Below are 27,175 nucleotides of genomic sequence, written 5' to 3'. Positions count from 1 at the left end.
GAGTGAGCTTTATTGCTTATAATTCCAAGCGGATCCTTAAGAAGATATTATGGGCATTCTGAGATAATTGTGAAAGCTGAAGTTGGATTCTTACGACGCTAGAAGTTCAAAAAGTTAATGTAGTTTGACAAGATTTTTTGAAATACCTATTAGAACGAGTGGGTTATGTGAGCTCAGCGAGGCACTTCAATCAGCGGAGTATTTACACACGGAGCTCAAGAATGCAACTTTTGAATGTAGAGCTTTCACAAAGTAGGGGAGAGTTCGGTATATTGTACCGCCGGGTAAATTGTACCACCCTCATACTTCGTAAATTATTTATTGAATGTCTGTAATTGCAACACTCAGCGATACACAACTAAATTCATTGAATATCAGCCATTTAGATTTTGCCGTGACAATGAACACGTGTGTTTTATTTAGAAAAGTTTTTTTTCATTGTTTACATGTAACTTTTGACAATGCATGTTTAGTTTGTAATTTTGTTAAATTTAATCGCACAGTGTTTCTCATTTATTATTTAGAAGCTTAAATTAGTGCGGATAACAATTATTTGACAATTTTTTCGGTATTTATAAGCTATATTTTTAATCGATTTTTTTAAAGTACTATCACCTAGTCGGTTAAATTGTACCACATCAAGTTGTATGCAATTTTCTCAAAGGATTTTGATAAATTTTTAGTTAATCATTATTATGAAGTTATAATAGCATAATTATGTTTGACTTAATAATAAATGAAAGCAAAAGACTGGCAAAGTAGATTAGGTACAGTGTGCGTTGAGATAATTGGAATTACGAAACTCGTACTCAAAATCGTGATAAGTGTAAAACAATATCGATTGTCTATGTTATTAACTACTGTGCCTTTTCGTTACCTTATTTGTTAAGAATGTATCGCATAATATTATGCCATAGTTTTTTTATACCCTTGAAATTTATTGAAATCCAATTTAGTAACCCTGTGGTACAAATTATCGAACCGGTTGGCTACGAAGCTCTGAACTCGTATTTTGTTGATTTGTGCTAAATATACAACAATCATGTTGATTGATACCTATGAAATAGTAAGTTGAATAATTTCTCTTTTATTATATACCATGGATATTAGTAAAAACAAAACAAAACTATGTGTAAAATGGGATTTAAAAAAACTGGTCAAAATTAGCGGACTCTCCCTTATTTTTCTTTTTACACACTTCTACAATATTAAAAAAATGCTAATTTCAGTTTTCATAATGCAATAAAAATAATTTCATCGAGTTCTCTAATGCTTAGCTTATAGATAAATATATATATTAACCTTTGTATAAATCTTTTTGAGGACAAAAAATATTGATCATATGTTTGTACCACAAACTTTTAAGCTTTTCGAGCAAAGTAAGTCAGTGCTATAATGATTTTTCACTAACATTAAGTATTTATTTTAAGGAATCTTAGTAATAAAAACAAAGATTGGAGTCTATTTACCTCCAAAGGCTACAAACCACAGCCACAAATGACGGAGGTCAGAATGATTCATGCCTTAGGTTGGCAGACGTTTTATGACTCCTCTTCGATAAAATTGTGGAAAACTAGTTATCTGACTAAGTATATCAATTTGGTGCTAAAATTAATTAATTACTTACGTCGGTTCTTACATGTATAATCTAGTGTATTCGATCTAACGATGGACTTTATACTTTCTTCCATATCGATTGAGTAGATGATAATATTACAGTCGTAAAATCTTCCAAAGGAAAGTTTCCTACTTCAAGAAATTTCAGAGTTGCTTTTTGCTTCAATCGAATTAATATAAGTAGCATATTTCTCGAAGATCAGTTCTTAGACTAGTTTCTCAAAATCGTATAAAAATTACACTACATCACGAGTGATTTCAGAGAACAGCCTTAAGATATAAATAGCGCCTTATTAAACATCAAAAAGTTTATAAAACCACTTACACTTAAATTAAAGTGTAGATCTGTAGTCCGAGTTACCAGGTTCGATTTCCAGTTACAAAATGACCAAAAAGCTTGAACTGACTAGAATGGCCAAAAGGAAATTATACTTCGGAGATCACGTTAACACGACTGACGTCGGTGTTTGGACCAGTAATTAAATTAATTCGAAAAAAAAAACTGCTTAACGCTTGCTGCAAATAATGGAGTAAAACGAATACCGATTGCAGTTTTTGCGATGCTTTTTACAGCAAAAGTAAGTCAATGGGTGGGTTAAAACTAAAACCTCTCAAACTGTAGTCAGGTAGATAATAAAAGTTTAATTAAGCTCCTATTTTGCAATTTTATATTTAAATCCACAGCCGAATTCGTCGAAGCCATAAAATCATCCTTCGTGGTTTTAACAATAAATCTATAAATTGGAAATAACAGTCAATCAAAATGTTTAAGGTGTATGGCATTAAGTATAAGATTGATTCTACAGGAGGAAATAGGTAGGGTATACGGTGAAATGTGTTTTTCAAGATCTTTGGTTTAACTGCGGCTATATCCTTTGAAGACTTTTACCTTCACCCTTCCATTTCCATCATTCTAAGTTGAAATTTCTAAAAACTCTTTCATAGTGGATATTTCCATCATAAAATAAAGCTAATATTCAAATTTTCAGCTTTCTACATTTAGTACTTTCGACTGTGCTTTGCACATAGTCAGAACAAGAAATTTTAAGTGAACGAGTGGTAACTCGTACTCTTCTAGAAGTTAATTTATTTATTAATATTAATATGTACCAGATGTTCAGATATTCTAAACTATGTAAAGTCATCTCAAGGAAATAAGGGATTTGAAATAAAATATTTAATTACAAAATCGTCCGAAGACACAAATATTGTTTATTAAAACATAGTCCGAAATAATAATAACTTAAAACTTGCTCGTAACTTATATAAATACCTAAAGTACTTATAAACTAGTACATTTATAATAATGCAGAGTGCGGCAATTTGGTAAGTGTTCAGTTTCTTATCATAAGAAATCGCAACCAGTTATAATCCTAATACATTATAGTCTTATCAAAAACATAAAGAGCGATAAATACTAACAACCTGTGAAAATACAAAATCGACTTGATTGCAAAATTATGAATACCTACTCAAGAAATCACAAAATAAATAATTTTCATACTTTCTTAAGTATTCCAAAAAAAAACCTTTAAAGAATCTTGAACTAAATGAATTTTTCAGTTCCATTTCAAAATGCAAACTTACTATTTAGGTGTATATTTATTAACACTAATATTTTCCAAGTCTTATTTAACCTAATCGAGGAAATCATAAATGACAATGAACACCAAACGTGGTGATACCACAAGTGATAAAAACAAGTGTAAGTATTATACGCGAATTTTGGTTTAGTTCAAGTGCAAAATACTAATTCGCTTTCAAAATATTAGGTAGAGAAAGGCTTAAGTAGGTACTTTCTTTTTTACAAAAAGTACCTACAGACAGAGATCAAACCAAACCTCTTATTGGTCGAATTTTAGTATGTTTAAACCATCCTTTTCTATACATAACCTGAGTGTAGCTTTTTATACTTGCGTGTATTTTACTAATGGTGCTCTCAGTATTCTAGGACCTTTCAACCCTCTTACTCATAGAGAGATACTGGTATAAGCGACGGTGATAGACTCAAAAATAACGACATTAGAAGCTCTACTGTTTCAAAAATGCTGTACGTGCTTCATTACATCTACCATCTTTGAATCGTAGTATCTGTTTCTACTGTTCTGATTAAGGCTAAAGTTTGTTATCAAGCTGCATACTAAACTATTAAGTTAAATGTTTACTTCTTGGGGTCTCTGTAGACGCCCATGAAGAGGATGGAGCTGGTAGGCCGCTCGTACACCAGGTATACGAAGGGGAAGTTGGCCACAAACCGGCTGGGCTCCGCCGGGCGGGATGAACGGAATCCGAAGATGGCGGTCGCTGCTGCTGCTACGGTACCTGAAAAAAAAGCAAGATTTGGTCATGTACTTACTGATATAAAAACAATAAGATATATTTTTTTAATTTGATCATTTTGAAATTCACGGCGCTATCGGTTTACGCTTTTTGTTATTTAGAAATAATCGTGTCGAAACGCATTTGATAATATTATTAATATTAATTTGTGCAACTTTTTTGCAATATCGATCAATCAACCTACCTACATTTCAATTATAGGCAGTTAATAATTATAAAAACCAGTTTTACTATAAATAAAATTAAGGAAACGAAATGAGTAAAGTTGTTACTTGCTGTCTCACCATGTTATAATTACAAGTTGAAAATGTCGACAGCATAATCAATGTCTCGCTAACTATGTTAATAAGTCACGGTAGTGGGCTCTGGTATCCCGTCTGATGCATTTTTAGGAGAAATTCATATTTAATTACAAAATCATAATCTTAACGGTACGACATGACAGTTTAAAAAACAAGAAAGTCTGTTCTGGGCCTAAGGCTAAGTTTTTTGACGTTTGTTAAAGTCAAAGTAAGATGGTGCAACCCAGCCTTAACAATTATTTTGTAATTTGACCTGATTAGTCATCAAATAGAACCCGCTAAACTGAAACTATGATCTTTAAGGAAAGAGGAGGTAGCATACCTTCTTCGTCCAGCTGTATCTTGGCTTTGTGGACGGCGTCATCGAAGAGCACGCCGGGCTGATCTGACAGTGTGGTGAAGTCTGCGCTTACGTTGAATAGGTCACCCACGCCCATGGACTCCAGGATCTAAAAGTAAGTGAGTAGAGATTAGTACTGGAGAATCGAGTCATCATCATCGTCATTTCAGCTATAGGACGTCCACGGCTGAACATAGGCCTCCCTCAATGATTTCCATGTTGATTGATTGGTAGCGGCCTGCGTCCCGCGCATACCTGCTATATTTATGATGTGGTCGGTCCACCTTGTGGGTGGACGTCCCACGCTGCGTTTTTCGGTACGCGGCCTCTATTCCAAATCGCGAAAAATTTTACATACTCTTTCCAGCAAGCAACTGAAGAACTATCTTATAGCCCATTTACACTATGTGTCATATACCATGGTTAACAAACTGTCTAGGTACTCGATTAAATTAAAATGTATCATTTTTTCAATCAAAGTTTAGATTTATTTTAGGTGCTCTTAAAAACTGGTATTCTATCATATTCCTTAAACACTTACCCCTCTCAAAGGCATGCTTCTCTCAATAGTGAACTTGGGGATCTCCACGATGACCTCGCGGCCCATGTAGCTCTCCTCCACGACGGCCGCTAGACGCTCGGGGGTCAGGTTCTGGATGATATTGGTTACACCTGGAATGAAATGACGATGTGTTTGAGAATATCCAACCTTCTAACATTAAAATAGCAATACGAGTAATTAGTTGATGTATGAAATCACTGTGATATGCCTATTTAAAAGCTTAATGAAGTTAGTAAAGCCATTTTTTAAGAATATTACAATCTGTAAATACAAATCACAATAGTCGAGTGGCGGCGGGGTTCGAAGACTCTTCACTCTACACTTCACCGTTCAGCTATTTTCGCTTGACAAGATATGGTATAAGTAGTAAAACTTGAAGAAAGTATAAGTAAAGAACCAAACAAGAAGGCCAAATGGTTTCGGGTTCCTTTTCCATACTTAGATTTTTTTCGAAACTCGCAACGTATTTGAGCTTTTTGTTATGATTTTGAATAGGCAATACAAGTTTACTCGTAGCAGTGTATGATCCACCTTATAACGTGTAACTAACCTTCCTTCATGGAGTAGGGAGGGAGCAGTATGTACATGCTGATGTCGTTGCCCTTATAAGGCAGCTCGAGGATCTGCGCGCCGAGTTCATCGCTCACCACTGAAAAAAACATACTCAAATTGTAGAAATGCATATTACGAACTCTACATTATGAGATCAAGCTATGTAGAATTTAATTCAGGTAAGAAAAGAAAGAAAGAAAGACTTCTTCCCAGGACTAGTCGATATGTAGCCTCAAAGTGAACTGATGGTAGGGTAACCCATTTTGGGACGCGTTAAGTGCTCTGAAGAGGGCGTACATACTATTATAGATTTTGAATTTGATATTTTTGGTTATTAAGGAATGACAAATTATTAATGAAGCTGACTTTAATTTAATGATACTGAGAGAAAATGTTTTTAAATATAACGTGTACGTATTAAGCAGCTGAATCTACTGGAGTACAAGTAACCTTTATGCAAGCATGGGTAATTATTACAACAAACTATTGAAACTTATTCAAATAATATTATCTATATATACAGGGTGTTAGGTAAATGGGTATATGAGCCGACACTAGCCCATGTTAACATGGGCATATAAATGGTATGGTGAAGTCAGAAAATGGATATCTTCATTTAAATTATTTTAATTTTCATACAAATCGGATTTTATAAAATTTATTTTGTATGAAAATTAAAAATATTAAAATGATGATATCAAAGGACAATGTTCGTTCTCCATACATTGTTCGCCGTTAGATCAACAGTGCCGAAATAATACTTTCTAGGTTCTAAATGACACAAATCTTTATGTAAGAACAATTATTCCTGGCGGACCAATTCTATAAACTTATTGATAGCAATATTGTTATCATAACCTCTTACTTACTAGTATTGTATTATATTATTTTATGCACATCGATTTGGGAGATGTTCTGTATTGTAGTTGTCGCAGCCAAATTGTATTATAATATTGGACGGGTTTTGGAAATAGCGCGGCGTTCCACTTTTATGATTTACTTACTTACATTTTGCACGTAAATAAATAACATGAATCCTATGTTTACTTTCCACTCTTGACATTTAACACGTGACTTACCAAACTAACTATCTCCATGGTTACCATCTTAGTCTATGCATGACTAGGGATTGAACAACTTTTAATTGAATATTATTAACAATTCTCGATAATTATTATCGATTGAAAAATATTCGGTATTTGAATCGAAAGATATATTCAATTTTATCAATATCAAAATATTCAATTTTAATAATAAAATAAATAGTATTTACTACCAACTATGAAATGTTCTAAAAATTGCCTGGAGCGCTCCCCCAATCCTGGGTTTTCCCTTTCCAAGCTGAGAGGATATCATTTTGGTTCTATCGATACATTATAAAGGTACTTAATATTTGAAATGTATTACCAATTATTGTTATAAGCATTTTGAGCGAATAAAACTTTCAATTCTATTAGAACTTTAGACATTTCTCTCACTTTAAGCGGCATTGGATTTTTCATCGAATTTTGAAACTGTAACAGATATATTAAAGATGATCCCATATTGTTGTCATTGTCTATATCAGTGTTATGATCACAATTCTTTTTATTTTATTCATGACCTTCGACCAGTTGGACACATTAGATAGCTTCTTGTAGTATCGTGCAATATGTTTTTAACTTTTAATTAAAATCTAGTCATACTGTAGCAATTTGGAAGATTTATTTTATTTACAAGATCGGTATCTTATTGTCTATGATGACCGCAGTCAACATCACTATTACATGGATTCCTAACAATGAAGTACGGTATTGCCTTGTGCCGATTTTATATAGATTTTATCGACACAAATTATGGAACTTCATAGGATATGGAGCAGGCCACGCCCTAAAATGTCCGGATGTCGTCATAGTATTATGGAATACATATAAAATACTTTTATTATTTCATTTTTTAATCCTCAAGTGTCCGTTACAATCTAATTAATATTTAAGTATTCAAAAAGTAAGAGATTAATTTTGATACTTTACTGCTGTGCCCAGGAATCTAAGGCGGTTTCTGACAATGTCCTTTCTGTCTTCACCATACCATTTATACGCCCATGTTAACATGGGCTAGTGTCGGCTCATATACCCATTTACCTAACACCCTGTATAAAAGAAAGTCGTGTTAGTTACTCCACTTATAACTCAAGAACGGCTGAACCGATTTAGCTGAAAATTGTCAGGGAGGTAGTTTAGAGCCAGGAGAAGGACATAGGATACTTTTTATCCCGTTCGAAATTAAAAAAAAGTCTGCTTATTTATTGCCATTAAGGCGGAACAAAGTTCGCCGGGTCAGCTAGTCACTAAATAAAAATTGGTAACTTTTTACATAAATATTTAATTTCTGAATTTAACTTCTTGTCGATTGAAATGTTAACAATCAATCTATGTCACTTACTATAATGAAAAGTGCCCTTTTGCTTCATAAAAGGTACCAAAGTCTGGCGGGTCTCCGACACGAAGAAGGCTTCCTTCTTAGTCCTTTCTTGGGGGAACTTGGAAGCCCACACGCCCTTGAAGTATGCAGCATTGGCTAGCACCAGCTTAGTGTCCTCACTGACTCCATCAGCTGGTAGCAAGTCCTTGATGTTGTTCTTAGTGACCTGAGACACCCACTCGTTGATGTAGTCGCGAGCGCCTTTAGGGTCGTTATGGAAGTCCTGGAATACAAAAAGTAGAGGTAAGTAAGTACTTTGCTCTTATTTTTACTACTCATAATGTCACGTTTTATAAATTACCTATTATAAATGCATTTAGTAACACTTTAACAATCAGAAGCCATGAAGGGAATTTTCGGTATTTTAAAAAGCTCTGTATCTTTACAACATCTAAATATATTATACAGGGTGGAATTTTGTAATGCCACCTGGAGGGAAAGTACTCTTAATATTGTAGATAGAAAAAAATTCTCAAAAAAAACATTCCTTTATTTTTGAAAAGAAATAGAACCACATTCAAAGATTTCCAAAAATTTGCTTGCCACACCCGGGAATCGAACCAACTAAAATCTGTTAAAAATTACACCCTGTATTTTTATTGCATCGATCGTTAGGGTTAAGTATAAGGATGAAATATCTCTAACAAACTTGATAAATCAAATGAAAGGAATACCATGAAATCTTACATTACTTTAATTATGTGCAGAAAATTGTATGGTATGGTAGTGAATTTCCGAAAATTTTTCGAAAATCTATGAATGCAGTTCTTTTTCTTTTTAAAAATAAAGGAATGTTTTCTTTCAGTAAAATTTTCTATCTACAGTATTAAGAGTACTTTCCCTGGAGGTGGCATTACAAAATTCCACCCTGTATAACTCAAAGCTGACTGACTGACTGACTTACAAACTGACTAACTGACATAGTGATCTATCAACGCACACCCCAAACCATTGGAAGGATCGGGCTGAAATTTGGCATGCGGGTAGATGTTATGACGTAGGAATCGTCTAAGAAAGGATTTTACTAAACTCCACCCCTAAGCGGGTAAAACGGGATCCACGCGTACGAAGTTGCGGGCGTCCGCTAGTTAACCCATATAAAGATCCTGTAGCATTGCTAAGGAGATCATAAACATCTTAATCATTTATACAGGATGACAGGTAAAGCGATACATTCCTTGAAAGGGGTTAAAGTAGAGCTTATTTGCAGTCATTTAAGTCATATGACACCATGTCCGAAACTTGTTCATTTCCAAGTTATTCATGATTTAAGTATTTTTAAAAAAATCTCCAGTTTTTATGTTAAAATGTACCCTTGTAATGAAGAATACGGAATAATCTTAACTTTTTTGTTGTATTCGTATAGCTAAATAATAAGATTGACATTTTAAGGCCGGGTAACAGAGAAAATGGCAAAAATGAGGTTTTCATTTTTCATTTTTGAGGTACTAAACAGTAAAATAAAAGGCTAAGATTTTTTTTGGGCATAGTTGAGGATATTTTCTAGGGCTATTAACGGATGGAAACACGATTTGATGAAGTTGACTCGATAGAATAAATTCCCAAAGTTACCTCTATTCGTTTTCTAATTATGGTTTTATTTTTAAAATAAGCGATTTGAGATTCTGAATCTTTTACTAAACTAAAGTTCAGAAATAACTTGAGGGCTTTTAACGGATGAAATTTTTATATTGCGTCTTATTTAGTTACTATGTTAAAAAATGTGGAAAAAATCGCCCATGACGGCTTGAACAATCTCAATCAGTCGCGCGGTGGCGCTTACGGAGGACGGACGCGTGCCAGTTTTTTGGCCGTGACAGTTCTCGATTTGTCAATATTTTTGACAATGATGACTTTGATGAGTCACAGTATAATAATACCAGTGTTACTGGAGAAAGCTAAAATTTTTGATAATAAAGAATTCTGAATTTTGTCTACCTATTGAAATTTAAATCGTTGGCATCCTTTTAAACTAAGACTCTACTCATGATACATTCCTCAAATATGAGACAAAACCAATGAGTTAAAATTACATTTTAATAGTACCTACATACAATCGTCTTCACTCTTTAGAAGAGCACACTGACACAAATAAATAATAAAAAATTAGGTCAGTGGGTCAAATATAGGGGCAGCTGCACGTCACTGAAAGACGATTCTGTTTACTCGGCATCTGGGCTGGAGAACATGAATCCTTGCTTACAGATGCAGATGTAAATAGAGTTATAATTGAACAAATTTTACATGAAATGTTTAACAGAACTCAGTTAAAAGACTTATACATGGAATACCAATAAGGTTGCGGAGGGAAAGCTACCTATTATAAACTAGCGGCCGCCCGCGACTTCGTTCGCGTGGACCTCGTTTTACCCCCGTTAGATATGATGTTTTACCTCATTTTACCCATGTTGATAGATGGCGTTTCACGGTTTCCCCCGAATGAATATTTACGAACGTCATACCGTAGTTTGTCCAGTGCTGTAGATTTTAACCAATGACGATAGATGGCGCTTTTAGACACGTCTTATTTATTTATTGAAATTTATTTGCCACATATCGTCATAATGTTAATCTGGGGTATAAACAATAATACTGTAAAGTTTCAACAAAATCCGTTCAGTAGTTTTTGCGTGAAAGAGTAACAAACATCTAGACATCATGACTTCCAAACTTTCGCCTTTATAATATTAGTAGGATATTTCACAATCCAAACTAATATTTACTATTTAGCATTTACTTACAGTAAATATTAGTTTGGATCGTGAAATATTTAAAATAAAAAAAATAATAAAACAAAATAGGGTTTCAAATTACCTATCTATAATCTAATATTATAAAGAGGTAAAGTTTGTGTGTTTGTATATTTGTTAAATTGTAAGGGGTAATCTCGGGATCTACTGAACTGATTTTAAAAAATCTTTCACCAATAGAAAGCCACATTATATTTTATCTGAGTGTAATAATAGGTTATATAAAAACCAAAAAATTCCACGCGGGCGAAGCGGCGGGCGGAAAGCTAGTTTATTTATAATTATGTAAGAGCATAATTATTAAAGTCGAAGTCAAACATTCTTTATTTGTGTGGACCTATATTAACGAGAGATTACAAGGCGTCAAATATTTCAAGAAAAAAAATAAAAACTATTATAAAGCTAAATTTTGCTCTCATGGAGCCTTTACCTACTCTGACAAATTAAGACTTAGAGAAGAAACTAATAATAAAACTATTTAACTGTCCTGCAATGAAAAGCTTGATCGGGTACAACACCTCAAGTTATTTCAGAACTTGATTTCATTAAAAGACTCCGAATATCAAATCGCTTAGGTATCTAATGTCAAACGATTCTGAAATGTCAAGTGGACTAATGAATAACCCATTAAGATAGTAGCGCCCTCCTGTCAATGACATACCTGGAACGATAGAGTTTTGAACAACTAATAAAAATGCTTTGTCCTAAATGACTGACGGATATCGTAGAGACCTGAAAGTTGGAAGGTGTGTTCTTTTTATGACGTAGACATCTCATAAGAAAAGATTTTCCGAAATGGGGTCATGAAATGAAGGGGGTGAAAAAAGGGGGCAAAGTTTGTATGGGACAAAGTGATTCCTTGGTTCAATCTACTTGAAATTTAGTTTAACAATACCTTAAATAATTCATGAAAGACGTGTGGAACGGGTAGAAAGTAATTTTGGCAGTCATTTTCTTCGAAGTTGATATCAATACTACTTAGTGCCTTTGATTTAATTACTTTTTATTTTTACAAGTGTTTGAAAACTCCATTTTAGATTGTGTTCAATGTCAAGTGAAATCTCAAATTGAAATGTCTCAATCTCAATGAGGAGACTCTGTATTTATTCCTAGAATTCCCCAAACACCGTCAAATTACCCTTTCGAATTCAAGACAGTGCAGTTTCCCATCAGTCTGCTTCGTAATGACTATAAACAAAGCTCAAAGTCAAACTCTAGGGACCTCTGCTTAAACTCCCATGAGTGCACAGAGGTACGCAGGTAACCGCGTGTGATGCTCATAGCAATTTTCGATAGGTACAGAACCCCGTACATACGTCATACATATTATAGAAAGAAAACACCCAGACCAATACAAACAAATATGTTTCTGCAATTTTAGTATGATATTTTTATTTATTAATAAACAAAGAGACTGAACAAAATTGATGCGTACCTATACTGATTAATGTTATTAACCACATGCAAAGCTTCGTGAATTGCAACAACTATAATTAAATTTATTATCCAAGCTCTAAATAATCGCTACTAAGAGTAACTTATCATAAAAAAAAAATCCAAACGCTCAAGCTCCCAAGGGCCTACCGATAGGTCGGGTGACGTAATCTTGAAATTCTTTAAGCCGGCGCAGCACTTCCAGAAGGTCGGGCGACGCCACGGCCACTTTGAACCGTGTTTACTTCTGCAGTTATATTTTATATTTATTCGATTCTAGAATATATTCCCAAAAAGTCTGAAAGGTGTTTTAATTTGTATCACTTGGATATGATTTGTATTAGAAAGTGTTGTGAGTGTGACGCTTGAAGGGAAGGAAGTCAACCTAACCTAACCAACTGCGTATTTCTATACTGTGTAGCTGGAAATTGTGGCGGGAGCTCTTTGACGCGCTGTTTTCGGCGAAGAATTGCGCGCGCAGATTTTGACAGCGCGAAATACCTACTTGAGAAGAAATACCAAGCCTTAAATTAAAATTTGCAAGAAAGAATCGTCATTACTCAAGTAAAAGCTAAAAAACCATGTATTATTTTGCAAAAAAAATACGTTTTAGGTAATTAAACGAAGAATTACCAAGAAAAAATGTACGGAATGTTGTGTACAAATTACAGAATTTAGTTCCTTGATTCATTAGCTATTCAAAAAGGTACAGGTGTTTAACAAACACTACATAATTATTTTTTTATTTGAATTTAAACGTCTAGTAAGATACTTTCATAAAAAAATTAATAAATAAAAAAGTCACACTAACAACTATTCTTGGGTCTCAATAAATGAAAAACTTAGTATTTTAATAGTAATTGTAACACCTAATTTTATTTAGGTCATCATCTATCATTATTTTAAGTCCTGCTCAAACTGTGAGCCCCGTCTTCTAATACAAGCTCGTAGTCTGTTTCTCACTTCTGTTTTTGTGACTCTTGTTGTCAAACTTTGCTGAATATCTTGAGCTGCCCTCTAAATGCACTCACGAAGCTTTCACACACACAGCACACTTTCGGCTCAGTGTACGCCAATGGATGGATCAACAATATCCACTTCGTTGGATTGGGCGCGGTGGACCCATTCCTTTGCCAGCCAGAAGTCCGGATCTGACCCCTTGCGATTTTTATTTATGGGGTCACATGAAGTATCTCTTGTATGTAACCCCCGTAAACAACGAGCAACAGCTTCGTGAGCGCATTCAGAGGGCAGCTCAAGATATTCAGCAGTTTGACAACAAGAGTCACAAAAACAAAAGTGAGAAACAGACTACGAGATTGTATTAGAAGACGGGGCTCACAGTTTGAGCAGGACTTAAAATAATGTACCTAGATAAAATTAGGTGATACAATTATTATTAAAAGGCATGTATTTAAATGATCTTTTTAAATTAGCAAAAACGGCAAATAAAAAAATCTAAATGGTCATCTATTTTAATGATTGATCCTCTTTCTTTGAGACATAAAATAAATAAAATCGATCGATATTTTAACCTCTTTCGAACTACGCAAAAAAAATTTGAGATGTAAAAATTATATCTGATCGTTACTTGTTGGTCCTCAAAAATAAAAGAAATGAGCACCAAATATTCAATATTTTGATACTTTTTTAAATAATTCGATTTGTATAAATTATTTTTTGTCTATATCAAATAATCTTCAAAATAATTATGTTATGGTACTTATTTTTATTAAGTTGTGGTCAAAGGATGGAAACTATTTAAAAGCACTTGATGTTCAAAGATTTTTTTTTATTAAAAAAAGCATACTTAACACGTTCACACTGCGTTATCGGGTCGAATTGACCTTAGGTGCGGGATGGATATATTCGGTCTTTTCAGTAGTACGAAAGATAAATATTGTTTTGCAATTGTTTCGTGAAACACAGTAAATACCTATTTGGAAAAAAAAACTTATCAGGTCCTTACGACCCGATGTCGCACTAAAAGTAAACAAATATCGTTTAGTGCTTTTATCGTGTCTAATCGACCCGTTGACAGATGACTTTATGGTCACTGATCACGGTCGAGATCGGTATACTAAGAGAAAATCAACCTTGCGATTTGAATAAAATAAAGAGGTAAAAATTATGATGTCGGGTTCAGGGATGTCAGAAGTAAGAAATTATTTTACATAGCGCTTCTAGTCCCAAACTAAGCAAAGCTTGTAATTTAAACAAATATGGAAATGTACCATTCTGCTTGCTTATTGGCCGGTAAGCCCTTGGCCAACTCAGTAACCAATGACGGACGATTGTCACTCAACCAAAAAGTACCGCGTAAATTAAAAGATATTTTTTAATTAAAAATATTAACCAATAATATTTTTTGTTAGATCAAATATATTTTTAAAGTTAAGTTATACATAGATCGAAATGTATTTATTAGGTGATCAATATTAAAAGGCAAACTTGATATAAAAATCATCAAATTAACAAAATTAAAGATCAATAACTAAAAAAGAGGATCAAATATTATTTTTGTTTACCAAATATTAAAAGAGTATGTTAAACATAAATATTATGTTACCATTAATGAAGATCATTCATAATTTATCCGTAGATCAACTAATATAGACCCAATAATTAATATAAAGATAAAATATAATAAAAAACATCATTTATTTTTAAAAGTGCACATACAAAAAAGATCAATTAGTTTTTAGAGGATCAAATAATATTGTCCCTTATTAAAATACTAAGTTTTTCATTTATTGAGACCCAAGAACAGTTGTTAGTGTGACTTTTTTATTTATTTATTTTTTTATGAAAGTATCTTACTAGACGTTTAAATTCAAATAAAAAAATAATTAAGTAGTGTTTGTTAAACACCTGTACCTTTTTGAATAGCTAATGAATCAAGGAACTAAATTCTGTAATTTGTACACAACATTCCGTACATTTTTTCTTGGTAATTCTTCGTTTAATTACCTAAAACATATTTTTTTTGCAAAATAATACATGGTTTTTTAGCTTTTACTTCAGTAATGACGATTCTTTCTTGCAAATTTTAATTTAAAATGTCAATCTTATTATTTAGCTATACGAATACAATAAAAAAGTTAAGATTATTCCGTATTCTTCATTACAAGGGTACATTTTACCATAAAAACTGGAGATTTTTAAAAAAATACTTAAATCTTGAATAACTTGGAAATGAACAAGTTTCGGACATGGTGTCATATGACTTAAATGACTGCAAATAAGCTCTACTTTAACCCCTTTCAAGGAATGTATCGCTTTACCTGTCACCCTGTATTATAAAATAATTAAGTAATAACTTCTAATTTTAGAAGTTATTGTACTTTAATTATCTTCAGTTAAAAACAAAAACAATGCAATAAGTGCTGCAACAGATGTGGTTAGTTAGCTGAATTAATTGTTCAATATTTATTTGGTAAATTGATTGTCTTTTCCTTCCAATACAACATCGTAGCAGCTTTCTAATATGTGCTACGAATAGTAGAGCTCGTAGTTAGGTAATTAATCTGTATTGTGATCAACAAGGCGTCTTGATGTGATAATCAGCTTTGGAAGTTTCAACACGGTCTAGTAGTAGTAAAATAGTATTCATACTTGCAGTAGGTAGGAACAATTCAGATATAAAATAAAACTTTGTAATAAAATGGTATAAACAGATGACAAGTAAAAAATATTAGTCAAGAAAGCATGAATCAAGTTACGTGCGTTGCGTATCACAATACCATTGTTCCTTAGTTCGGATTTCCCGTGACTCTTAGCTTTGTAGTTTTTTAAAAAGAATATTAATAATTTGTTTGTTTGTTTTCAAATTACTAATAGTCCCGTTAACCGATTCGTGGTAATAGTTGTATGAAGGAATCGCTAGACTGGCCGTCTGAATTAATGTAGGTACCTACCTATTCGGATGACTAGGCAGCATGATTCCGGCAACGTTATAACAAACGTTTTTAGATCCGAAAAAAAAGTTTTTCAAAAATAGAACATCCATACCAACGCCTCGAACTCGTCCGAGAAGAGGTCAAGCAGGCACTGGCGCGCGCGCAGCTCCGAGTCTACGAAGAGCTTGTTGGCGTTCGTGAACTCATAGCTGTCGCTGTTGTTGTTGGCCGAACGGGACCGCTTGTCCACCTTGTACGCGGTCATTAGGTTTATCTTGTCCTGGAATGTAGAGAAGTCTTCATAAATAAACAGTTTAAATGTTACTAGTGTTGCAAGTCTAATGTGCTCGCCAATCTTTAAAGTAGGTATTTCAAGTTTAATTTATATCTATCTCACTCAATCAATAAATTACTTTTCATAACAAAAAATATTTGAATAATTCATCAAATTAAGATCAGAGCGTGTTGAGTACGAATCGCAGGCCGCAGTTTTCATGAATTGTAACTAATAATAACCAATTTCCAATCTTACCAAATTATCAGCAATTTGCAGCGACTCCTTCAGTGACTTTTCAGTTTGTCCACCCGATGTAAAGTAGGCTAGCAACAGCGAATGGTAGACGGAGAAGGGAGAGAAGAAGATGTTGTCATCGGGGACCGCTCCGTTGATGGCGTTAAACAGGTTCAATGTAAACGCCAGCTGCCCTCGGTACAGCGACGTCCGCGCTTCAGGGTTCAGTTTCTTAGATGAGTCATCCTTGTAAAAACATTGGCTGTTGACAGTCGAAGCGACTATCAGCGCCAGTAAGGTTATCTTCAACATGATGCACCTGCAACAAGGTAATTTGACATTTATCAATGCAGCCTTGCACTTGATGGCGCAATTTACGTAATCGTTACATTTACAGTTTTGCAGAAAATACAACTGAGTCATAATGGGGATTTTTCATGGAAGTAGCTGTTTATAGTAATTGCGCAGCGATAGTGAGAATTACAGTATTTTCTCGTAGTAGGTAAATCCTCTTACCTACGTAGGTATTATTCCCAAATCAGTATTTGGATTAAGTACTTAATTTGAATAATATTTGTCTATATCTAGCGAGTACAATCATACAGCTAAGTATTCAGAGCTTTTATATTTCCGTGATGTAGATAGTTATGTAATCTGTTAAAAAGTAGAAATTTTCTTCTAAATAGGTACACACCTAACTAAAATGAATGGCTGAAAATGTTCTTTTGAAGGAAAACACACGTTGTTACGTAAACCCTTTTACTATTGTCGAAACAATGTGGGCCAGTTCTTTGCTAAATCATGATTTATGCTTTCGCTCTGTGTAAAACGATATTGAATATAGTTCAAACTTCAAACGAACAATGACATGGCAGCCAAGTTTACGTCTGGGATACATTTCACCTCACTTTCTCTGCTGCGGAGCAGCGCAGGCGCGGGGCGGGGCCAGCGACCGCCTGCGAGATCAGCGTGAGAAGTAATGATTTTTAATAATCGTTCTTATACCATAATTATTTAATTATGGTATAAAAATAGTTATGTACCTATTTAGGTACATAACTATTTTTATTCATTTTCGAGACATGTCTCAAGAGTAATAAACCAGTATTGACCAGCGTTAATTTTTTATTTTTGGTTCTAGCTAACGTTTACACTTAACGACAAAATTATGCACGTTTGTCCCCAAAAAGTCATTCATCATCACAAGTCCAAAAAGCTCAATAAATACAACAAATAATTTACATCGTAGCTGGTACGGTAAAGATAGTAGGATTCCTGCATTCTTCTGGTTATCAGTCCAACCACTGATTCACCAAAAAACAATAGAGAAGAATTTCCATGAGACAACGCTAAAATGTTATTGATAGCTAACCAAAACTAAAAGTGGTCACAAAGAATATGACTGTCAAACTCTATCATCTTTGTCCTCAAAATGTATTGTGTCAAATAAATGTTTATTCATCCATTCATAATGCAAAATAATAATATGAGCGAATATTAACTATGTCACGACCACGAATGCTCATCATTCTTTCTGAGGTCAGTCTCAATCACCTCAATTTCAGTCTGTATGACACACTTACTTAGATAAAATTGCTGACCAGTTACAATAAGTCTGCCATTGTCGATCTTGTTAACTTTTTTGACTTTGATTTGCAAAGTAACTACTTTGCGAAGTGAGTATTTTTAGGGTTCCGTACCTCAAAAGGAAAAAACGGAACCCTTATAGGATCACTTTGTTGTCCGTCTGTCCGTCCGTCTGTCAAGACCCTTTTTCTCAGGAACGCGTGGAGGTATGAAGCTGAAATTTATATCAATTACTCAGGTCTACTGTCCCTTGAAGCTGTGAAAAAATCAAACTTCTAAGCCAACGCAATCAAAAGATACAGCCGTTTATGCCGCAAATTTTCGACACTTGCAAGGGAATCAAAACCTACAGGGTGCTTCCCGTGAACTCAGAATCTTGAAATTTGGTACGAAGCAACGTCTTATAGCATAGATAAAGGAAAAATTACGAAAACCATAAATTTTTAGTTACATCACACAATATATTTTTTTTTAATAATTTTAAACTTACTACCCATTTCCTCATAAACGCGTAGAGGTATTAAATTGAAATTCATACCAAATACTCAGGTCTATAATACCTTTAAGCTGTAACAAAATCAAACTTCTATGTCAACGCAATCAAAAGAAACAGCAATTTAAGCTGCATATTTTGAAACGGGACAATATTATTTGATCCTCTAAAAACTAATTGATCTTTTTTGTATGTGCACTATTAAAAATAAATGATGTATTTTATTATATTTTATCTTTATATTAATTATTGGGTCTATATTAGTTGATCTACGGATAAACTATGAATGATCTTCATTTAAGGTAACATAATATTTATGTTTAACATACTCTTTTAATATTTGGTAAACAAAAATAATATTTGATCCTCTTTTTTAGTTATTGATCTTTAATTTTGTTAATTTGATGATTTTTATATCAAGTTTGCCTTTTAATATTGATCACCTAATAAATACATTTCGATCCATGTATAACTTAACTTTAAAATATATTTGATCTAACTAAAAATATTATTGGTTAATATTTTTAATTAAAAAATATCTTTTAATTTACGCGGTACTTTGTGGTTGAGTGACAATCGTCCGTCATTGGTTACGGGACAATATTATTTGATCCTCTAAAAACTAATTGATCTTTTTTGTATGTGCACTTTTAAAAATAAATGATGTATTTTATTATATTTTATCTTTATATTAATTATTGGGTCTATATTAGTTGATCTACGGATAAATTATGAATGATCTTCATTTAAGGTAACATAATATTTATGTTTAACATACTTTTTTAATATTTGGTAAACAAAAATAATATTTGATCCTCTTTTTTAGTTATTGATCTTTAATTTTGTTAATTTGATGATTTTTATATCAAGTTTGCCTTTTAATATTGATCACCTAATAAATACATTTCGATCTATGTATAACTTAACTTTAAAAATATATTTGATCTAACTAAAAATATTATTGGTTAATATTTTTAATTAAAAAATATCTTTTAATTTACGCGGTAGGTACTTTGTGGTTGAGTGACAATCGTCCGTCATTGGTTACTGAGTTGGCCAAGGGTTTAGCCGCCAATAAGCAAGCAGAATGGTACATTGCCATGTTTGTTTAAATTACAAGCTTTGCTTAGTTTGGGACTAGAGGCGCTATGTAAAATAATTTCTTACTTCTGACATCCCTGAACCCGACATTATAATTTTTACCTCTTTATTTTTTTTCAAATCGCAAGGTTGATTTTCTCTTAGTATACCGATCTCGACCGTGATCAGTGACCATAAAGTCATCTGTCAACGGGTTGATTAGACACGATAAAAGCACTAAACGATATTTGTTTACTTTTAGTGCGACATCGGGTCGTAAGGACCTTATAAGTTTTTTTTTTTTTTAAATATTTACTGTGTTTGACAAAACAATAGGCTAGTTTCCTAAAAAAATTTTTTTAGTCCGTCACGTTTAATATCAAAAAATATTGGACACATATATTTGTCAATCTAACAAATAATTACATAGTTATGGTGCGTTGAAGTTCCGCACGATGTCACAACGTGCGGCACTTTTATGCACGCATTGACGTCACGGGCCTCTTCTTATGAACTTTGGCGCGCTTTATCTCTTTAAATTTTCATTAGTTTGAAAAAGTGAAAAATTCGTGTAGAGTATTTTTTGATAAGTTAACTGACGGACTAATTAAAACTCTTGCTTTTTGACCCAGGAAACATCCCTATTGCAAACAATATTTATCGTTCGTACTACTGAAAAGACCGAATATATCCATCCCGCATCAACGCATCCAGCACCTAAGGTCAATTCGACCCGATAACGCAGTGTGAACGTGTTGAGTATGCTTTTTTAATAAAAAATAAATCTTTGAACATCAAGTGCCATTAAATAGTTTCCATCCTTTGACTACAACTTAATAAAAATAAGTACCATAACATAATTATTTTGAAGATTATTGGATATAGACAAAAAATAATTTATACAAATCGAATTATTTAAAAAAGTATCACAATATTGAATATTTGGTGCTCATTTCTTTTATTTTTGAGGATCAACAAGTAACGATCAGATATAATTTTTACATCTCAAAATTTTTTTGCGTAGTTCAAAAGAGGTTAAAATATCGATCGATTTCATTTATTTTATGTCTCAAAGAAAGAGGATCAATCATTAAAATAGATGACCATTTAGATTTTTTTATTTGCCGTTTTTGCTAATTTAAAAAGATCATTTAAATACATGCCATTGGTTACTGAGTTGGCCAAGGGCTTAGCGGCCAATAAGCAAGCAGAATGGTACATTGCCATGTTTGTTTAAATTACAAGCTTTGCTTAGTTTGGGACTAGAGGCGCTATGTAAAATAATTTCTTACTTCTGTCATCCCTAAACCCGACATCATAATTTTTACCTCTTTATTTTTTTTCAAATCGCAAGGTTGATTTTCTCTTATTACTTATACCGATCTCGACCGTGATCAGTGACCATAAAGTCATCTGTCAACGGGTCGATTAGACACGATAAAAGCACTAAACGATATTTGTTTACTTTTAGTGCGACATCGGGTCGTAAGGACCTGATAAGTTTTTTTTTCCAAATATTTACTGTGTTTGACGAAACAATTGCAAAACAATATTTATCTTTCGTACTACTGAAAAGACCGAATATATCCATCCCGCACCAACGCATCCAGCACCTAAGGTCAATTCGACCCGATAACGCAGTGTGAACGTGTTAAGTATGCTTTTTTAATAAAAAATAAATCTTTGAACATCAAGTGCCTTTAAATAAGTTTCCATCCTTTGACTACAACTTAATAAAAATAAGTACCATAACATCATTATTTTGAAGATTATTTGATATAGACAAAAAATAATTTATACAAATCGAATTATTTAAAAAAGTATCACAATATTGAATATTTGGTGCTCATTTCTTTTATTTTTGAGGACCAACAAGTAACGATCAGATATAATTTTTACATCTCAATAATTTTTTGCGTAGTTCAAAAGAGATTAAAATATCGATCGATTTCATTTGTTTTATGTCTCAAAGAAAGAGGATCAATCATTAAAATAGATGACCATTTAGATTTTTTTAATTGCCGTTTTTGCTAATTTAAAAAGATCATTTAAATACATGCCTTTTGAAACTCGCAAGTACTCGCAAGGGAATCAAAACCTAAAGGGTACTTCCAGTCGACCTAGAATCTTGATTGGCATGAAGCAACGTTTTATAGCACACATAAAGGAAAAATTCCGAAAACCTTAAATTTTTAGTTACATTACAAAATATATATTTTTTAATAAATATAAATTTATGAATTTCATTTTGCAATAAAAATACCATAGTTATGACTCGATTGTCGTAATTAACGAACTTTGTAAACCTTGCAGGTTTGTACGGAACCCTCGGTGCGCGAGTCCGACTCGCACTTGGCCGGTTTTTTTTTTATTTCAATTTATTTCTGTTGCTCATTATTATTATGATACCAATTGAAACAGAAATATGGAAAATGTAATTTTATAAATATAAAAAGCTAATAGTAGGTGTACAACACGTACTATACCACCTACTAAATCACAGGACATAACCGCATAAAATAGCAGTAGTAACCACGTCAAAGGATTTCCCTATTCGTGTTAAACGTATCTCTACATGATCATACATATGCATGACCACAACCTGATATGTAAATAATTTTATAGTAACTACTGTTAGGTTAATAACTAGTAATTTTAGTTATTATACGTAGATCTAAATATAAAATTGAGAAAGAGAAATTCTACGAGTATAATTCGAGTCACCATGAACTTTGAAATTCAAGTATAGACTTTGACCTGTTATTGGTCAGCAAAATGGGGAGGCTGCTGAAATGATGACGATGATGATGAACTACATAAACTTGAGATTGCTTCGAGGTTTGAGCGTTCTTATAAAAGAAGCTAATCCCGAATATCATGCATTATGATTAAGTAAGGCAGTCACTCTGACGAATTTATCTAAGCCGTTAAATGTAATTATCCTCAATGAAATCATTTAAAACGTGAATGCGTTGCATTACAATTTTGGATTAGCCACGGGTTACGAATCGTGAACGATAAACTTATGAAAACGTGTTTATAAGTATATGAATCAAATAACTATTTGACGTAGTAAAACAGAGCATTACTAAATGGTAGAGTCGAACAAATCCTCGTAAACAAAAAATTATTTAGGTAAGTACCAGTCTGAGAAGTCCAACTTTATATGACGTTTGTTTTAAGACCCTTGAGCGTAAGGACTTTTCCTTGTCGTTTCTGGGTATTTACTTGTTTCGGATGTAAATAAAGAGTGGAATTCCCATCGAAAACGGTCAGTTAAGGACTAACAGAGAAGCAGCGAAAGTCACACTCACGTCATCGCTAGTCGGTTACACAACCGGACCAGCAAACCGTGTCAATGTGAGTAATATCGGAATACAACGCTTCGACACAATGCTTGAAGTTTTTTGAACTAAGGACAATACTCAACCTGTTACTTAAGTTAAAATTCATTTGTTAAAAAATATGAAAGTACTTTTGTACATTTGTACCTACATAATAATAATAACGGGCTAACGGGAATATTAGTAATTTGTGTAATAACAAATTACTAATAATCATTAAAAAAAAAAAAAAAAAAAATCATCGCAATTCTGATGAGCTGGACTTTTTCTGATCTACTCCAGTCTACCACTACTAAGTAGGTACTTAGTAACTAAGGTCTAGCTATTGATTATTTTCTCTAATTTAGCAGTGCATATTTTGTATACTCTTGTAAATGTTAGTTACAAGTTATTTTCAGCTACTTACACAAAATCCAAATTGATTGTGTGATGTTTATTACATCAAACGATAAAACAAAAGAAATTTATATGTGACGGAGAACAATACAATAAAAACAATCGCATAGGTACTGCGCAACCGTATCGGGGCGAATCTCAACGCTTTCTACGCTATCATCACATCATGGGTTTTTCAGACGCGGGCGAAATTCGTGTCAGTGTCACATATTGTGTGGCCGTTTCGTCCGGCGGGGTTTCCAGTGCATTCAATAAATTGACTCGGACCTCGTTACAAGGTAACCAGGTTTTTAAACCACACGGAACAATATGAAGTATGCTAAATGTATTTAAGTTAGAAACAAATCGGTCATCATTAAGCTCGATAACTACGTCTTATCATTTGAACATGGCTAAGAATCCTGTTTTACTGATATTTTGATACATTACCTACCTGGGAATCCAGAAAATTCATTCTGGTAAATGAGCGACAACTTTTCGTTAACAAGCACAGCTGATATGTTATCCTGAAGTTATGATAGGGCAAGCTATATTTGGGATGTATATGCACCCTGAAAAGGGTCTTCGCATTACTAATAAAGAATTTGATTTTGAATAGGCAAACTAACTGTTATTGATTATTGTTGTCAAATTCCGAGAAAATATAAGAAACTGCAAATAATAAGTATGCGCAAATTGAGGCTTATGCATGGACTCCAAATTTTAACGGAATCACTTATGCCCTGAGGGTATTTCGGATAGCATATTTACTAATCTAAAAATCGTAGTATACAAAAATATGAGGGTGAAGGATGGACTGTAATAATGACTCTGCCCGCATTATTAATATGTAGGTAAATATTCAACTATTCACTGATATAAAATCAATTTTCAATTTCGGAATGGTGGTTTCAAACATAATTATTTTAGTAGTAGGTACATAATTATTTTACTACAGTGTTGAGCTGGCTTTATGGGTTGCTTTTGCAAGCCTAGCTGTAGCCTGTACGACTGCGACTCTACCTACCTGCCCTACTCGTCCCGAATTGATGTGTTAAATATTTTACAAACAATATTAGCATTCTTCTTCTTCTTCTTTTCGTGTCGACAACAATCCTACACAGTGTCAGCCCAAAACTCCGCCACAAGAGTGGCGTTGTCAGTATTATTAGCATGCATTAATTCTAACTAGGTATACTCTAACACTGCCGTTTCATCCTATTCTTAAAATTCCAAGGCGACAGCTGTTCCACTTCATATCGGAGACGAATACCGAGGCCGCATCGATATACTATGCCAAAATGTTGAACTCCACTGAATGGATATGCTAATGTAACCTCTATTCGCTACCCGTAAGGTCCACAGCACTCAGACGGCGCGGGTACGTAACGTTTGCATAAGACCCTCGGCCTGGCTCGACACGCGCGCTGCCCGAATACCAAGTACTTCAGTCAAGTACCAGTTTCTTACTTCAGGTGTTCGTTGTTTTTGTCTTATTAACAGTTAGGAAATATAAGATTCAAACCATGTAGCTAGTAATTTACACTCCGGACTTAACTGGTTTAAAATTATGGGGTTGTTCATTGTGTATTTTATTGTTATTTGTTTGCATTTAATGTTATGTCCAACAAATAATGCTTGATTTACTCGTAGTACTGCGTAGGTACGTAGTTTTCTGAATTTATTGGAAAATAAACCTAGGTAGGTAACTACTTAAATAATGCATTTACGAGTACTTACTACTTATATTTCATGAATTCATAACAGTAGGTATTGGAGACTTGTAATAAATAAAGAAAAATGTACAGACGTAAAATTTTATCGGTACCTAAAGTTCATTAGCTTTTTGTATGGATACGCCTGTTAGAAGCTTTCTCTAACGGAAAGAAGGAAACCTAATGTTAATTTTAATAGATACTTGTATTTAGGAAAGAAAAATATCACGATTCCTAAACTCTACATTTATACTCCGGTCATATTTTAAGGCAATTTAGACTAGGCTCTACATTATGCATGTTTTTGTCACTGATTAATTTTAAGAAAACTTTTGGAAAACTTTTCATGAATTCATAATCTTTGAAAATGAAAAACTTTTCATTATTACAAGATTCAGACTCCAAATGAGATAGTATAAATAAATCCGGATGTCTGAAATTCCTGAATCTTTTTCCTATGTAGTTACTCGTAGATACCGTTGAATAAGATAGCTACTTCTGTGGTAACTCGCGTCAGCCACAGGTTAACTGCTCGTAGCCAGTTACTTTCGTAGCTGAATTTAATCCTAAACACTGGCTTATGTAGATGCACATAAGTACGCGGATAGGAAATCAGAGCGACATGGATGTTCGTTGTGGCTACTCTTGCGAAAATTCGTCATAGTAAATTAGAAAGCGTGCATGATAATCAGCGACCGCCGGCCAGCGGTCCCTGTGTTAGTTAACGCAATCCGCGAGTAAACGCGTGTAAACACTAAACACAATACATTCATATATACCTTATACAATGCTATATAATTTCATACGCTAGGTATAACTGTGGGAAACGTCGGGAAAATCGCAATCTAACAAAGCTTTTCTATTTGAAAAAAAAAAACTACACCAGCAACTGGTGAAAATAATTAACGTCAGTAGATTTAATTACGAAGTTAATTTCATTTGCACGCTATATTTTATTTAAAAAAACATCGTTTAGTATTCTAAAATGCATACAGGTTTATCCTAAGGTAATACACAAACAACAGCTCACCTGAGACGTCCTTATACGGCTGCTCAAAATAGTATTCTTCTTCGTAGATAAAATTATGTGGAAACTTGTTAGAACGTAGTAATATTTAAAGTAATTTAATAAATCCTTTAGTCAGTTACAAGCGATATTTTTGTAAAAGTAAATGGTCACGCGTTGCGTTGCAGCGAGGCTCAGAGACAGACTGACTCAATGAGAGCCGGTCGCTATCCTCTTTTATGTTTATAGTAAACTGGTATGCGCGAGCGCACCCGGCATGTCAACAGCATCAGGTAAGGTAAAAATAATACCTCTTTTATTCCAGCGCCCACACAGAAGGCTGCTGGTATCAAAAGCGTGTTAACTACGATATAATCTTAAAATAATTAATCGCCTCAGATTTACCGTTACTGGTGTTGGTCGCATAACTGTAATAATTGACAGTAAAATCGGGAGTAAGCCGACAAAAGGGGTCAAGTTCGCAGAACTTTCTGGTTAAAATCAAGCCTGTGTTTGAACGCAAACCTTTAAGGATTGCATAATACAGAAAATAATAGCACTAGGTACTATCGACTACGAAAATAATTAGTACCTACAGTCATACTGATAGGTACAGTCGAGTTCATAAATTAATCAATATTTTGAAATATTGGTAGTGCCAATATTTCAAAATATTGTAGCGCGGTCAATACTGCGCTATCGCAACATGTTTATAAACAGTTTATATGATTACATTTTATTTATTTTTGAGTTTGTATTCAAATATATGATCGTTAGACAATATTTTGAAACATTAGCACTGCTA

At 33.5% G+C, this 27,175-nt stretch overlaps 1 protein-coding gene across 1 annotated transcript; it reads right to left on the bottom strand.

The window, feature by feature from the left end:
- Nucleotides 1-2,793: 2,793 nt before the first annotated feature.
- On the bottom strand, nucleotides 2,794-26,595 carry LOC135082013 (serine protease inhibitor 88Ea-like). Its single transcript, XM_063976761.1, has 8 exons — nucleotides 26,395-26,595; nucleotides 16,792-17,089; nucleotides 16,372-16,539; nucleotides 8,138-8,399; nucleotides 5,712-5,810; nucleotides 5,141-5,271; nucleotides 4,582-4,708; nucleotides 2,794-3,939 (listed from the first exon to the last, which is right to left on the bottom strand). Exons 2-8 carry the CDS (start codon nucleotides 17,080-17,082, stop codon nucleotides 3,779-3,781), a joined length of 1,239 nt encoding a protein of 412 aa, XP_063832831.1. The 5' UTR covers nucleotides 17,083-17,089; nucleotides 26,395-26,595; the 3' UTR covers nucleotides 2,794-3,778.
- Nucleotides 26,596-27,175: the final 580 nt, after the last annotated feature.

This window comes from Ostrinia nubilalis, chromosome 2 (assembly GCF_963855985.1).
Source record: "Ostrinia nubilalis chromosome 2, ilOstNubi1.1, whole genome shotgun sequence".
Lineage (NCBI taxonomy): Eukaryota > Metazoa > Arthropoda > Insecta > Lepidoptera > Crambidae > Ostrinia > Ostrinia nubilalis.
This window is presented reverse-complemented; position numbering and strand designations above follow the sequence as displayed.

Excerpts from the sequence above, each read along its gene's own strand:
- LOC135082013 (XM_063976761.1), bottom strand. The coding sequence starts at position 17,082 with ATGTTGAAGATAACCTTACTGGCGCTGATAGTCGCTTCGACTGTCAAC. Across the intron at positions 5,811-8,137 it reads AAAGGGCACTTTTCATTATA|TGGTGAGCGATGAACTCGGC; the intron begins GTAAGTGACATA and ends TGTTTTTTTCAG. Across the intron at positions 5,272-5,711 it reads TCCCTACTCCATGAAGGAAG|GTGTAACCAATATCATCCAG; the intron begins GTTAGTTACACG and ends ATTTCATTCCAG.